This window comes from Physella acuta, unplaced genomic scaffold, assembly GCF_028476545.2.
Source record: "Physella acuta isolate Inbredline_101_S28 unplaced genomic scaffold, ASM2847654v3 ptg000262l, whole genome shotgun sequence".
Taxonomy (NCBI): Eukaryota; Metazoa; Mollusca; class Gastropoda; family Physidae; genus Physella; species Physella acuta.
Genome location: NW_026731781.1, coordinates 30,364 through 47,613, shown reverse-complemented (window position 1 = coordinate 47,613; position 17,250 = coordinate 30,364). Strand labels below are relative to the sequence as shown.

The 17,250-nt window shown below is 34.9% G+C and overlaps 2 protein-coding genes across 4 annotated transcripts; both read right to left on the bottom strand.

Moving 5' to 3' along the window:
* Positions 1-4,875: 4,875 nt before the first annotated feature.
* On the bottom strand, positions 4,876-15,131 carry LOC131938998 (chymotrypsinogen A). 3 transcript variants are annotated; one of them, XM_059297237.1, is made up of 3 exons: positions 15,001-15,131; positions 7,877-7,960; positions 4,876-6,347 (listed from the first exon to the last, which is right to left on the bottom strand). In XM_059297237.1, the coding sequence occupies exons 2-3, from the start codon at positions 7,904-7,906 to the stop codon at positions 5,475-5,477; spliced, it is 903 nt and encodes a 300-aa protein (XP_059153220.1). In that variant the 5' UTR covers positions 7,907-7,960; positions 15,001-15,131; the 3' UTR covers positions 4,876-5,474. The 3 variants fall into 3 exon arrangements, with proteins under 3 accessions (XP_059153220.1, XP_059153222.1, XP_059153221.1); XM_059297239.1 differs by having other exon boundaries at positions 15,055-15,131; XM_059297238.1 differs by lacking the exon at positions 15,001-15,131 and adding an exon at positions 8,947-9,014.
* LOC131939000 (chymotrypsinogen A-like) lies at positions 13,220-14,008 on the bottom strand. Its single transcript, XM_059297241.1, has one exon. It carries the CDS (start codon positions 14,006-14,008, stop codon positions 13,220-13,222), a length of 789 nt encoding a protein of 262 aa, XP_059153224.1.
* Positions 15,132-17,250: the final 2,119 nt, after the last annotated feature.

Sequence of the window (17,250 nt, the reverse complement as noted above, 5' to 3'; positions counted from 1 at the left end):
GGTATAATCTACCCGCGCGCAGCGCTGAAGTAATATTCGCCCCAATGCGGGGACCCGCACCCGCGCACGGCGCGGTAAACCCTTAGGGGTAATATCCATATCCACACTGTGGCGATATCCACACGGGTATAACTTTTGTGTTTTGTTTTGTTCTGTTCCCAAGTTGGTACATTTAAAAAAGATTTACCTTGGCGGAGCACGGGTATGCGAGAATACAGGAAGTATTGTCATCATGCATTAACAGAAATCAAGGTGTAAGAAGTTTTATACCTTCGTGTGATGGAAAAATTAATTTTTGCAAACTTGTGGGAAAGGCTAACTTGTCTACTGTTTTAGTTTTGTGAACGAAATTGCATTGAACAGTATAAGATCTTTTACTTAGATTACTTTTTACTTTCTCGTATATACGAAGTATAGAGAAAGTATTGTAATCGTGCAAAAAAAAATCGAGATTTTTACAAATCTCGACGTTTTACATCTCACTGATACGGAAAAACATAATTTTGCAATCTTGTCCGTATGTCTGTGTGTCTGTGTGTGTGTGTCTGTGTGTGTGTGTGTAAACACGATAACTTGAGTACCGTTACAGCTAGGTTGATGAAATTTCATATATAAGTATTTTATCAAAATCGTAGATCCGTATCAACTTTTGAGCGATTTCCGATAACCGGAAGTGGTACTTTTTCTACTTTGATTTTTCAAAAGCCTATAACTTGAGTACTATTTCAGATAGATAAATGAAATTTATTATGTAAGTAAAAGATCTAATTCTCTTCGTTCTGTCAAATTTAGAGTAATTTCCGTTGACGGGAAGTACAAATTTACGCTATTTCCAATTTCTCAAAAACGCATCTAAATTTATAAAGTATTAATAATATTGCGCATCATTATGAACATCTTTATTCGGCGTTCGCTTGATGCGCAATACATTTTTCTACGAGATTCTATTCTATTTTAAAAAGTTTAAGTATTTAAAATGGATTAAAAATCATAACTTACGCTTCTATGAGTTTTCTCGAAAAAACGAGTACTTTGGTCAAACTCTTCTATATTTCTTTTTCACGACTGCACTTCAAATCCCATTTTAACGCTTATTGTTATTTCAGAACATACGAGAAACTAAAGCGGAAATCTCTCCAGCTTTATTTACTATACACATTTTATTCTTAAACATTGAATCCGATATGACCAACTCTCTTAATTAAAAAGCTAAGTCTGGAGGAATCTTTAAAAACAAACAGACCAGCATATTGACATACATGGTAGCCATTAAAATTATCTTAAAAATTAGTTACAGTATTAACCCTTCAATAGGGATTTTTGTTTGTTATAAAATACGAGGGAGATTAAATACATTAATGGTTGAGCATGGTGAATAAAGTTGTGAATAACTTAGATTTTAGATTCCTTTAAAACGGGTAATGTTTGCTGTTTTTTAACTGTTTGTGTAGTTTTAATTTTATTTTTTAATTTTAACATATATTTTTTTGGGGGGGGGGGGGGCGGGGGGAGGAAGGGTTATTAATTTCCAACAAAGGTGAAACTGACTTTGAATTAGTTTCAGTAGTAGCGAATCCCAACCACAAGTCGTCTACGCGGCATTTAATGTGTGTGTTCCCTCTTTCTCTCTCTCTCACTCTATCCCCAGCCAATCAAACTCTTGCGATCGCAGTGAATGTTGTAAGCGGGCAAATCAATAGGACTTTAAATTGTACTTGTAATTTTTTAGCAAGCTCTAATTTATTTATGGTTGTACGCTAATATAGTTCCATGAATAATGATCTCAGATAAAATATCTCAATCAGAATTAACCTCAGAACAAAATATCTCAACGAGAATTGAGCTCAGAATAAAATATCTCAATGAGAATTGAGCTCAGAATAAAATATCTCAATGAGAATTGAGCTCAGAATAAAATATCTCAATGAGAATTGAGCTCAGAAAATATCTCAATGAGAAATGAGCTCAGAAAATATCTCAATGAGAATTGAGCTCAGAAAAAAATATCTCAATGCAAATTGAGCTCAGAATAAAATATCTCAATGAGAATTGATCTTAGGACAAAATATCCACACTTGAGTTTCTTCTATCACGTTGATATGAACATTAAATGTAATTAAAATATATATTCACTTTTGATTAAGTTACAATAAACATAAGGCGTATTTAATGAGGACCATGAAAAGATCACAGGTAACAATATTACAACGATGCCCTCAGAATTAATTTCTAAAAAAATATCATCATAATGAGCAACTATTATTTTCTTCATTCGCATCATTAACAAACGTACACAAGACAGAGCGTGTGCAGTAACAAAATGATACAAAATAAATGCTTCTTTAGTTCTCTTTCTTTTAGATTACTTTAAAACCTTTCTTAGGTTTGATATTCTCATTTAATGAACACGTTCCTCAATAATTACATATCTAGTAATCTAAGCATTAGCCCACACACCATAAATACTATGAATGTGTTTTGACACTGTTTATCGTGTGAATTATTTTTAAAATAAAACCTTTTTATATTATTCTACGTTTTGAAAATAACTGTTTGTTGTAAAATAATAGGCTTCAAAAGCTGGTTCAAAATGGTTCCATATCAGGGGTCGGCAACGTTTTGAGACAGAAGAGCTAAAAGTTACAATTTACAAAATTTCCCAGTTTTTAAAGAGCCACTAACATTTTTATTTCAATATTATGATATTTGATAAGGATTAGGTAAATAGATTTAATTTTCGATTGGAATAAATAGCGTTAAATATGAACTAATATTGATTCATATAAAAACATATAAATGTTTCTCACAAAAAGTGTTTTAGCTAGCTCTGCTATGATAAAATTAGTAATCATATAATATAATTATAGGACTATCCCAATCCACTTTACAAGCCAATAACTTTTTTTCTTTCTTTACAGACACCACCGGCTCAGGAGGTGTCTCCCATAGTCAGGCAGCTCTAAGCTCTAACTGGCTTGGGTATCGGTGTGATTACTGTATCGGTCGCTTCTGTCCTTCGGTTCTCACAGGGCTTATCTTTCATCCTTCTTGAAAGCAGAGTCCAGTACCTGGCTCAACCGTAGGAAACCAATAACTAAAATACTTCGTCACTCAGGTCAAATTAATTCATACTGACAGGTAGAGGAATGCAATCTGAATAACATAACATTTCCCATTGAAGACGGCACTTCGACAGTGGTAAGCATTGAATTGTCGCCTCTGGGCTGGCTTCAACACGACTGTGGGGTTGGTCCTGGTGCCCAAGCAGTTTTCAGCTGTATGTATACTTTCTACCTCACCTATTCTCTTTTTTTTTCTCTCAGGAGTGTTTTTATCCTGTTTAAAGTTTAAGTTGCTTTTCTTTACAGTATAATTCTTTATAATGAGATTTGAAAATAAAATATTTTAATCAATATTTCTCGCATGGAATTGGAGAGCCGTATCTTGGCATCAAAAGAGCCGCATGCGGCTCGCGAGCCGCAGGTTGCCGATCCCGGTTCCATATGGTTGTTGCCAGAAAGCATTTGTTTCAACCAAAATCTAATATTTTAAGCATTTGTAAAATAAGTGCAAAATGACTTTCGGTTTTTATCAAGGCTAGAAATAGTCAAACAAATATTATTAGTAACATAATAATAATTTAGCAAACACTGTTTGTTTTGGATTAGTAGAGTCAGGGTGTTCTGGTGATAGGGTATGTTTTATCATATAATATAAATATAATACTAGAATTTTACACCATTGACCACTATTGTGTATTTTATCATGCAAAACAATCGCTGTGACTTTCATTGGTTTACTCTCCCTGAACATTCCGGATGACTTCAAGGAAAGGTTGCGGGCAATTTTTTTCTAAATATTTGATTTGGTAAAATAATTCTAAACGTCTTTTCAACGGCTTGTATTCAATATGAAAATATGAAAATGAGAATAATCGATGGTTCCCAAACGGTTTTAAGTTTTTAAAATGTAACTATAATCTTATCGCTTGCCAAATTAAAAAAAAAAAAAAATTTTAAATTTAGTATGCTTACATAGACTTTTCAAGCCTGTTACATCAATTTCTATTCAACCTAAGACTCAATTTTCTTTTCTTCTTATGTATATTAATTCGAATATACGTTATGATGTTTTGATGGAACATAATGAATTGTAAGTGTAGGCGATTTACTATGTTTATAACGTTTTAAGCTGAAATAATAAAATTACAACTCAATAATCTATATATATAATACTCTTCTGCGAGCCGTAAGAAAACAAGCTGCAAGCGCCTCCTTACAGTCCCCTCTCTTTCTCTCTATCACTATCACTACCACCCTACCCCACCCCCACATGATCTGCTGAGCTGTGGTCACGTTAATGTTTACAAACCGTTCAGCCAGGTTTAGTGACGGCTATTAGGGGCAGATAATTAAGTTTGAACCGACTTTAAACTTACAGGAGGTAACTAAGAGGAGGCTGCTTTCACGGGGGGGGGGGGGGGGGGGTGTAGGGTCGGGGTTAGGGGAAAGGAGGGGGGTTAGTGTTTTAAAGCAAATATTTTCAGTGGCAGCATTGGTACTGTCGAATTCACAAATTATGAATTACTGAAAGTAGAAAATAAATCAACTAAATAGCGGCGTATGATACGCCGCGGGTCGGCTCGTTATAAATAGTTTAACCTTTTGATTCTGAAAGCGACCCCTAAATATTATCAAATTGTAGCAATATTTAAGATGATTTTATTTATTAAATTTCAGAACATTTTCAGAAAATTCCAAGTTTAAAAAGTCGTAAATAAAAAAAAGGCAACACGACTGTAAGAAAAAAAAAAGTCACTAATGTGTATAATATGTAGCAATTTGTTAATACATTTATTTATTGACTATTCATAAAGTCCAAATCCAAATATGTTTAGTTTGAATTTAATGTTAACATTTTAGATATAAATGTGTAGGTTGTATTAGTAGGAATATATTTATAAAATACGTAAAATAAATTTAATCTAAAGTTTGTATGTTTCAATTCGGCATTTTAATATTTGTTTTATTGAATTTAATATTCAATAGAATCTTCAAACCTATTCAGTTTGTATTCATCTTTTTCTAAGACTGAATTGGTATTAGTGTGAAAGGAGAAGAAGACAGTAAATGAGATTTGCTGTTCCCAATTCATGGTAACAATAGCTAAACCACGTTTACTGTCCACATTTTCCACTAAGAGCCGCCATTTTTTGTTTAATTTTTATACCTAATCAGTTTTTCATATTATTTTTTTTAATTTTTCAAAAATTCAATACTTTATTAACATAAAAAATACATTTTAAGGATTTCTAAACACTGGTATAGATGTTGTGTTTTAAAAAAACTATGATAGGTTTTTTTTTCTTTTCATAATGGCTCAAAACGTCATTGTATAATGCTTAATTTAACAATTGAAAAATGCTTATACTTGATGTCTTAGCTCCGTGAATTAAGAAGCTGTGTTTGACTTCCCTAAGAATTTCTACGTATCGTGTCAGTTATCCACTGAACATTATTAGGGACAGACCCTGCGTTGCCAATAAAGTATCCATCCAATGGAAGAAAATGGGTGAGTACTCCCACCAAGTAGTAACGTCCATTCTTGAAGCAGCTCAGAGCTGAACCAGAGTCTCCATAGTATACGCCAGAGTGTCCAGCTGAAGTAAAGCAGAAGAAATTGCTGTTTGAATCGATTATTCCAAAAAATGAGTGGTAAGCGATACACAGAGTTTGATCCAATATCCTGACGCGAAGCTGTTTAAGAAGGTCGGATTCCGTTTGTGACAAAAACGAGGTTGCTCCCCATGCTGTGGCAAAACAAGGCGAGGCGTCCCAAATATTACCCTCGGGCAAACAGATAGGCTGCACTGAGTCTGTAAAATTTAACGGGGATGACAGCTTATAAAGCGCCATATCATTATCAACCTTTATAAACTTAGTTTTGGTGGAAATTGTATTGGCTTTTCGATAGTTGTTGTTTCCATAATATACTTGAGCTACGCTACTGTCCGCGCAGTGTCCAGCCGTCAAGATCCATTCACTGTTAATAATAACCCCACCACACATTGATCCTGAAATGCTCATAAATACTTGCCAAGGCCAAGCATTAGCTGGTGCGTCTTCGCCACCTACAATCTGTTGTGATTGGTCGTTCTTAGACACGCCACATTGACCTTGGTTTAATATAGGTAGGGACGGCAAGTCTTTGACTACAGCTGGTTTGGGGTAATTGTAGTGGTAATGTTCTTGGTACACTTCTAATGGAAACTTGATACTTCTCCCGAAAGAACAATCGTCTGATTGAGATTTGATATGACCAGGCTGCATACATATCAATAAAAGAACCTGTACGGGACAAATTTTAAAGAATTATCTATAACGTATTTAAGGAAAATAATCAGTGACGTATGAAAAATTGAGTTATGGTTATGAAGGGTTTTAGACTAGCCCGACCGCATCCCCTCCTTCTAATGGACCTGAAAATAACTGGCGTTTCACTCACAGCTATTGGTGATGATGAGTTTCTCTAGCAATGGTTTGTTTAAAAATTTAACACGTCATAAAACAACATGCTTACGGTCCTTTAATCGTTATGGGACAATCAAAGGCACACACACTATATGTATATATATATATATGTATATATATATATATATATATATATATATATATATATATATATATATATATATATATATATATATTCCCTGCATTCCTTAAGTGTCAATTAGTGCAAATGCCCATTTGTGAATACGGCTTTTGGGTAGGCGGCATTCCGACAAGTGTCTTTGGGGAATTTGTCGTAGACCCGTTTCCATGCATTAAGTCCGATGCCACAAAGGCTAAAACACTAAATTTCCATAACTCTATATAGATTTTCTTTACTTAGCCTTGCTTTCTCGTAATCTTTAAAAATCTTTCGCTCAAAGTATGATCGTTGGTATTTTCACGGGGAAAAAAATGATCGTTTGCGCAACAAACTCTTAATGAGTATTTACTCGTCCTATACAAATATTTTCTCACTATAACTAAATATATTCTGAAATATTTAATTTTCTCTCACTTACAATAATTAATAATAATCATTTAAAAAGTTTTAAAAAACCCACGTTTTCTGATTGAACTAAAAAGTAGAAAATAAATGCTACACATCACAATAATGCAAGCGATGAAAAACGTGGGGCGCCGAAGTAAAAGTTATATTACTATTGATTAGATAATACTATTGACTTTTATTAGGGAGCTTGTAGAGATCCAACAGTATTAGAAACTGTAAGAAAATCACGGCGCCCTACGTTTTTCATCGCTTATAGTAGAGTGATCGCTTGCATTATTGTGATGTATAGCATTTATTTTCTACTTTTTTTTTTTTAACTGGCCACCAGTTGTTACGTTCTGGTTGTTTGTAGACAAACACCGCGTGACAACTACTCAGTAAGCAAAAAGAGGGAGAGTACCGAACCTTGTTTTCATCAAATTACAGTTACTGGGTTATGTCCCTTTTTCCCCACGTTTTTTTTGTACAATTATATAGGGGTATAAAATGATCAATAAAATGTTTCCATGGATCAATTTAGTAATAATAACAGTTGAATATTCTATTGTCATCCGAAACAAAGCTTCCCTGAAAATTTCAGCGCGCTAGCTAACTGGGAAGTGCACGAAATTTCGATCGCAAGATTTGATTGGAAAAACAAACAAACAAACAGAGGCGAAAACAAGTTAAAGAAAACGTGGGGAAAATGGTCTGAAATATTATCACCTACTATAACTAAATATGATCTGAAATATTTTTTTCTATCACTTGGTGTATAAAAATATGAACAGAAAAACGGTTAACATTTATTTAAAAATATTAAAGTGAACAGACTTACCGAAACAATTTCTTGTATTTTCATTGTCATTATTTTTAAACACAACTTCACTTGATAGAAAGCAAAAACAAAATCTTGGAAAGTCTGCAGAAAAGAGTTGACACATTCGTTGTTCATTGGTGGTAGAGGGTAGAGTGGTGTGTTTATATTTCTCCGATATTCTAGTTGATAATATAAACCTATACATGATTAAACATAACAACGTAATTGCTTAAACAGGTATCGCCGACAAAATTTAATTGAAGACATGGGTGTATGTTTTAATGTAGTTAGTAACCAAATAGTCTAGGAATAAAGACCACTATAAATTACGAAATACATAATTAATCGTACCAACATAATCGATTAGCATCTATCAAAGACACAAATATGTGGTTGAGCTTAAATGTTTGTATAACCCACTTTTGGGCTAAATGTATCACTAGCTCAAAACTAAATATATTACGATATATTATCCCTACCCTAATTACATGGACAACTGAAAATAAATTTTAGAGAAATGTTAAGAAAATGATTGGTATAAGATATGATTATAATATGAAATTTTTAAAAAATCGCATGATGTAAACCAATAAAAACATTTGGTGTCCGTATCTCACAAAAACAGTGAAATGCAAAGAGAAATCAAAGAATGAATCGGTGCATGCAACAATTTATTATTAAGCAGTCAATATTTACCCATGACAAAAGCATCAGAAGAAACAGAAAGCAATCAGTTATTAATTGAAATTTAACCTAATTGTTTTTAACATTTTGTTTCGTTACCTAAAATACATAACACTTCAATCTTTAAATACATCTAATCTTTAGTGAAGTTTGACAAAAACCCCACAATACAATGTTATAACCACATTTATTTTTATAATAGATCTACTAGACTCTACATATTATTTTTTAAAACTTTTGTAAACCCTTATAGACCATTCATGGCTTGATCTAGATCTAGACTCAATGGCAAGAGGAATATTCATCACACCCTTTCCTTTTTGCCTAACTCTATTTTAAGTATCGTAACGCCCTAATCGTTGATAAAAACTATTTCCATTACCTAATAATAACTAAACATATACCTTTTTGTAAGTATAAATAGAGCTACATCTTGCTGATCCTAATTTTACTGCAAATTATTTTTTAAGCTTGAAAACAAAACAATGATCTCATCATAATGGTGCAGAATTGTGCGCTATTGATGCGCGGCGTTTACATGCATTTGTGTGAATATTATACAAATATGTCTATTTAACCGAAATGTTTGGGCCCCCATATATATATATATATATATATATATATATATATATATATATATATGGGGGCCCAAACATTTTTTTTGCGGCGTGGCCCTTTTTTCTAGTTCCGCTACTGATATATTTATATGTATATATATCAGTAAATATATATGTAAGCGGCTAGCTCTGAGAATACTGACACCCCGTAGTGCTGTGAGCTGGATGATTATCTGCCCCATTGAGAGGACCCCTACCCCCCCCCTCCACCCAACCCCACCCCCACACCCGCGCGCAGTGCGTTGCTCTGAGGTAATATCCACGGTAAACCCTTAGGGGTAATATCCATATCCACACTGTGGCGATATCCACACGGGTATAACTTTTGTGTTTTATTTTGTTCTGTTCCCAAGTTGGTACATTTTAAAAAGATTTACCTTGGCGGAGCACGGGTATGCGAGAATACAGGAAGTATTGTAATCATGCATAGAAATCAAGGTGTAAGACGTTTTATACCTTCCTGTTATGGAAAAAATAATTTTTGCAAACTTGTGGGAAAGGCTAACTTGTCTACTGTTTTAGTTTTGTGAACGAGATTACTTTTTACTTTCTCGTATATACGAAGTACAGAGAAAGTATTGTAATCGTGCAAAAAAAATCGAGATTTTTACAAATCTCGACGTTTTACACCTCACTGATACGGAAAAACATAATTTTGCAATCTTGTCCGTATGTCTGTGTGTCTGTGTGTCTGTCTGTGTGTCTGTGTGTCTGTGTGTAAACACGATAACTTGAGTACCGTTACAGCTAGGTTGATGAAATTTCATATATAAGTATTTTATCAAAATCGTAGATCCGTATCAACTTTTGAGCGATTTCCGATAACCGGAAGTGGTACTTTTTCTACTTTGAATTTTACAAAAGCCTATAACTTGAGTACTATTTCAGATAGATAAATGAAATTTGATAAGTAAGTAAAAGATCTAATTCTCTACCTTCTATAAAATTTTGACTAATTTCCGTTGACCGGAAGTACTTATTTACGCTATTTCCGATTTCTCAAAAAACGCATGTAAATTTATAAAGTACTAATAATATTGCGCACTATTATGCGCATCTTTATTTAGCGTTCACTTGGTGTGCATTTCTTTTTTCTACGAGATTATATTCTATCTTAAAAAATTTGAGTATTTAAAATGGATTAAAAATCATGTCTAGAAGTCTATATCCCGAGTTGCCATCCCCCGTAGTGTTATATTAGAATATTCGAGAAAGTTTAGGGAAGATCACTCCCGGTTTATTTAAACTGAGCATCGTGTAGGCCTACTCGTTAAAATAAAACTATTTCCGTTGCTGAATATATGATTTATCTTTTACTTATTAATTCAAACGTTATTTTTGTACCCTATTAATTTATTTATAATTTATATGAGAGTGATAGGGAGTTACAATTACAAGGTTTTGTTTTGCTAGGCCTAATCATTTTTTCACATTTTTTAAAAACAAACTTGATCACTATCTATTTTTAGATAACATAAGGAAATTGCGCTTAAATTGTCACTAGACTTTTTATTAACTTGTTTTTCAAAAATATAACATTTTAAGAACAAGCTTTTGTGTAATAATGCACTAAATAGTAAAAAAAAAGACAAAGTTTAAATGTATAATACACCACTATTTAAATAACAATAAATAAAAGCGTGGGTCTCTTCCTAAATATTGGTAAATTATCCAATGGATGGTGTAGTTACCCCAGCTTTTTTTATAGTTATTTAAATAGTAGTGTATTATTTTATATTTAAAGAAACTCATTTATTTTCTAGTTTTTAGTGCATTATTACATAAAAGATTGTTATTAAAACGTGTTTGATGATTTGTGTGTGTGCGTGTGCGTGTGTGTGTTTTGTAATGCAGGTGAGGAAAATATTTATTTCTCAAAATGATGTATTAAACAGAATTAAGGAAGAGAGCAGCAGAAATGAATATATACACCGCAACCCGCACGACACAAAGAACCACAACCCAAACCAAAACCCACACCAACTCCAGTCCTCTACTAACACGATATATCCCACTACATCACATAGCACAACACAAACCTCACCCTACTATCCACGCGTTCAAAACCCGAATACTCTGCTCACACTATACACATAACACGATACAACACATCCCATAGAGTAGACCAAACTCTTCACCACCCCTCTTCACGCCCAAAAGCACACCACATCAGCTCGCACGACACCATGTACAACACCCCGAACCAAAACCACTCAACAACACATCCCCCACTCCGTTTACAACTCTACATCACACACCAAAAAAATTCACACCCCACGATCTACATCCCACTACCCCCCTCCCACAGTACAATCTACACCCCATCATCACGAAAATCTGTCGGCCGCTCAAAAGATCCAGACACCCTCAAAACAAGACAGAATGATTTAAAACACAAGTTCACGAGTTAAATACGTAAATAGAGTCACTCGGACAAACTCGCATGAGATCGTTGATTTTTATTTCATTACGGGCACGTGACACGATCAGCTCAGGACAAAGTGACATGATCACGATAGAGACAAAGTGACATTATCAAGATAGAGACAAGGTGACATTATCACATTAAATACAAGGTGACATGATCACGATAGAGACAAAGTGACCAGTGTTTCTTCCAGACTTTTTTCTCCGGGGGGGGGGGGGCACTTGATATTTTCGTGGGTGGGGAGGGGCGGACAACAATTTTCTGAGGGGGGGGGGGTCAACTGGTAAAAGTATGTTTTCTATATACATTCCATTTCGTTCGGGGGGGGGGAGGATGCGGTATACTTTCTTCGGAGGGCTTCGACTCCCTCCCCCCCCCCGCCCAAAAGATGCCTGGGAGAAACTCTGAAGGTGACATAATCACATTAAATACAAGGTGACATTATCAAAGACAATGTGAATTGATCACGATGAGACAAGATGACATGATCACGCTAAAGGCAAGGCGGCACGACCACGTTAACGACAAGGTGAAATGATCATATTAAATACAAGGTGATATGATCACGCTATAGAAATGGTGACAGGATCACGCCAAACACAAGGTGATATAATCACGTTATAGACAGTGAATGTGACACGATCAAAGACAAGATGATATGATCGCGACGAAGACAAGGTGACATGATCACACTAAATATCAAGTGACATAATCACGCTAAAGAAAAGGTGACATGATCACGCTAAAGACAAGGTGCCATGAATTAATTAAAGACAAGGTGACATGATCATGCTAAATACAAGGTGGCATGAATACGATAAACATAAGTTGACATGATCACGCTAAAGACAAGGTGACATGATCACGCTAAATACAAGGTGACATGATCACGATAAAGACAAGGTGACAAGATCACACTAAACATCAAGTGATATAATCACGCTAAAGACAAGGTGACATGATCACGTTATAGACAAGTTGACATGATCACGCTAAAGACGAGTTGACATGATCACGCTAAAGACAAGGTGACATGATCACGATAGAGACTCGACACAATCACGCTATTTTTTACAAGTCGAAGATCTCATTATAAGCCATTCAAAACTTAAAAACTAAAATTTGTTACATTTAAAGCAAGTCGAAAGTGTCGTACGAAATGGCTGATACATAACGTAGAAGCCATGAGGTTAAGACGATACCAGGCTACTGCATTCACAGGAAATATCAAATGATTTAATAACCAAATGACAGGAAAACGAATGGAAAATGTTATAAACCTAGCGTGCGACATATAAAAATAGATGTCATGCAGGTTTAGTTTTTTATAAATAGAAAAATGTCATGTGACCTCGACTGTTTTCTCACAGGTAACAGCGCAGTTCTGCGTTAGTTTCGCACCAATTTTTCATTTAAATATTTTTTTACTCAATACTTCACTATAATGAATAAGAACTTTGGATTTCTTAAAATCGGCACTGCAGTGATGGTTGTAATTTTTAAAAAAATTAGGATTATTTTTTTATAAAGGTTCTAAAATAATTCTAAGATATTTCATTTGCAAGGCAAAAAAAAAACAACTACTTAATTCAAGTCGTGCCTCATTGAAATATGAAAGTTCTTTTGAATTCCCTAAGAATGTCTACGTATTGTGTCAGTTATCCACTGAATATTCTTTGGGACAGATACTGCGAAACTAATATGATCTCCATCGAAGAAAAGAATATGGGTCAGTACTCCAACCAAGTAGTAACGTCCATTGCTCATGCAGCTCAGTGGTCCACCAGAGTCTCCATAGTATGCGCCTGAGTGTCCAGCGGAAGTCACGCAGAAATACTGACCATCCAAGTCAATTATTCCATAAAATGAGTTGTAAGCGATGCACATAGTTTGGTTCATTAGTCTGACGCGAAGCTGTTGAAGAATGTGATCTGACTTTTGCATCAATAGATCCGTAGCTCCCCAGCCTGTGACAAAACAAGGCGAGGCGTCCCAAATATTACCCTCAGGCAAACAGATAGGCTGTACTGAGTCTGTAAACGTTAACGGGGAGGACAGTTTAAAAAGGACCATATCAGCGCTAGCTTGTGTGTTTTTAAACACCGCTTTTGTGCGAACTGTTTTGGCTTTATAATAGTTGTTGTTTCCATAATATACCACGGCTTCATTACTTCGCAGACAGTGTCCAGCCGTCATGATCCATTCACTGTTGATAATAACCCCACCACACAGGGATCCTGAAATGCTCAAAAATACTTGCCAAGGCCAAGCATTAGCTGGTGCGTCTTTGCCACCTACAATCTGTTGTGATTGGTCGTTCTTAGACACGCCACATTGACCTTGGTTTAATATAGGCGGGGACGGCAAGTCTTTGACTACAGCTGGTTTGGGGTAATTGTAGTGGTAATGTTCTTGGTACATTTCTAATGGAAACTTGATACTTCTGCCGAAAGAACAATCGTCTGATTGAGATTTGATAAGACCAGGCTTCATACATAGTAATATGAGAACCTGCATGGGACAAATTTTAAAGAATTATCTATAACGAAAAGAAGAAAATAATCAGTGACGTAAGATGGTCTTATGGTTAGCAAGGGTTTTACCCAACGCTTGTCTTCAGCACCTCCTTCAAATGGACCTCAAAATAACTAGCGCTTCACTTAAAGTTATTATCTAGAAATGATTTGGTTCAAAATTTAACATATCATAAAATAACAAGCTTACGTTCCTTAAATCGTTATGGGCCCATGGAATACAAGCACATACGCTGTATATTAATGCCTACTATGTAATCTTAAATATGATTTTTTGTTCACGGTTATTATATATGAATGTGATCTGAAATATTTTTTTCTCTATCACTTGCTGTGACTTAAAAACAGCTAAAATTTATCTTTAAAATTTATTTTTTAAAATTTTAAAAGAGAACAGACTTACCAAAACAATTTCTTGTATTTTCATTGTCATTATTTCTAATTACAACTTCAATCGATAGAAACCAAAAACAAATCTTTGAAAGTCTACAGAAAAGAGTTGACACATTCGTTGTTTATTGGTGGTAGAGGTTTGAGTGGTGTGTTTATCTTTCTCGGAAATCTAGGTGACTAAATATAGCTATACGTGGTTAACCATAACAACATGATTGCCTAACTGATATGGCTGAAAAAATTTAAAGACATTTGTGTATGTTTTAATGTAGTTAGTAAGCAAATTTTGTAGAAATACAGACTACTATAGATTTAAACATACACAATTAATCGTACGAACATAATCGTTTAACGTCTACCAAAGACACAAATATGTGGTTGCTGCAAGTAGTGATGTTTTAACATCAATCTTTATAGATCTAGCTCACTTTTGGGCTAAAAGTATCACTAGCTCAAAGCTAAATCTATTAACTCTATTTTACCTACCGTAACGCCCTAAGCGTCTATTTTTCAATGAGGAAAACTGTTTCCATTACTTACTAGTAACTAAACATATACCGGTTTGTAAGTATAAATGGGGCTACATCTTGCTGATCACAATTTTACTGCAAATTATTTTTGGTAACCGAAGCTTGGTAACAAAACAATGATCTCAACATAGAGGTGCAGAATTGTGCGCTATTGATGCGCGGCGTTTAGATGCATTTGTGTGAACATGAAACAATTAATTCTAAGTAACCCGAATGTCTTGCTATGTATATATATATATATATATATATATATATATATATATATATATATATATATATATATATATATATATATATATTTATTTATTTATTTATTTATTTATTTATATATATATATATATATATATATATATATATATATATATATATATATATATATATATATATATATATATATATATATATATATATATATATACTAGCCTGCCCGTCCCTGCCTGTTGCCGCGCGGTTGAAGAAAGTCTGACAAAATATATAACAAGGGTTTCACCAACACGTTACCAAGCATATATTCTTGGACGTGTGTTCTTGTTTTCTAGAACTGAGTTATTTAAATGTAAACAGTGTCTGCGTTTGGATCATTTTTATCGGGGCACGAGTTTACCTACACGGCCGCATGAAAGCGTTCTGTGCACGTTAATCACTCTCTCTTATAGTTAGGTAGAACACACTTCGTTGACCGCCCAGGTGTCAGGGACGTAGTGGGGTGCTCTCGGGAACCCCCGATTACATTACCACAGGGGCGCCGCGTACGGCCCCTGTCTCCCCAAAGCTATCGTATGCGTCGACAGACGCGCTTGATACAGTTCAGTGAACGACTATAACGCCCCATCTTATCCATAGTCTAACGCACTGTTTAAAACTATCGTAGGCACCATAGCGCTCACGGGATAACCCGGGGTGCCAAATTGCACTCTGCAGAGGCGCCGCCCGTGCGAAATTAAAAATTGTTTTTTTTTCATCAGAAATATCATCAGGATTATTCTCAACAAGTTCAATGCTTTACTAATCCTATATTCTTAGACGCATGACTTTGTTTTCTAAATGTAAACAAAGCCTTCGCTTGGATCATATCTATCGAGGCACGGGTTTACCTACATAACCGCCCAGCACGCCTTGAGTGTACGTTAACCACTTATCATAATATCACCGTTAATCACTAACCGCCTAAGTGTCGGGGACGTAGAGGGCGCCCTCGTGAACCCCGATTATACTATCCGCAGAAGCGCCATCGGATGTCGTGTGCCGCCTTGTGAATATTGTAGGGTGCTCCTTAAAAGTAACATAGGCGCGAGAGTGCTCATAAGATGGCGCAAGGCGCCAAACTGCACGTTGCTGGGGAGCCGGCGGACGTGCTTGATTATGTTTAGTGAACGACTTAAAAACCCAATCATATGCATAGTCTTTCGCAATGTTTAAAACGGACGTAGGCGCCATATCGCTCACGGGATAGCCCGGAGTGCCATTTGCACTCTGTCGGGACGCCGGCGGACTCGCCTGATTCAATTTATTGAACGACTATAATGCCCATTTTATCCATTGTCTACTGCTCTGTTTAAAACGTAGGCGCCATAGCACTCAAGGGAAAGACCGGATTGCCGAATTGCATCTTGCCGTGATGAATTTTTTTCCCCCAAAAAACCTTATCAGGAATATTCTCATTAACCGTTTATACCGTATAAAAAGAAGAATCGCACACTCCCGAGGCGCCGACACTTTCTAAATTAAAAAAAAGATTTATTTATTTTTTTGCTGAAACCTCACCTGTAGTGTTCTAATCAACCCCCCAAAGTTGAACTGTGTCAAACCGCAGTGACTTTTATTTTTTAAATATGGTTTTTCGAGAAGAATCGAATCGCTTCCTGCCGGGGCCCCAACCCTGCGACTTTGAAATTTCTCTTCGCAGGAACCTTCCCAGATGTATTTTTAACAACTTTAATGGCTTTCGGATGAAAGGTGTAGTAATGTATAAATGACAGACAAACAAATAAACAAAGAAACAGACAGACATGCATTGCTTTATATATATATATATATATATATATATATATATATATATATATATATATATATATATATATATATATATATATATATATATATATATATATATATATATATATATATATATATATATATATATATGTATGTGTATATATATATATATATATATATATATATATATATATCAGAGGTTCCCGTCCCC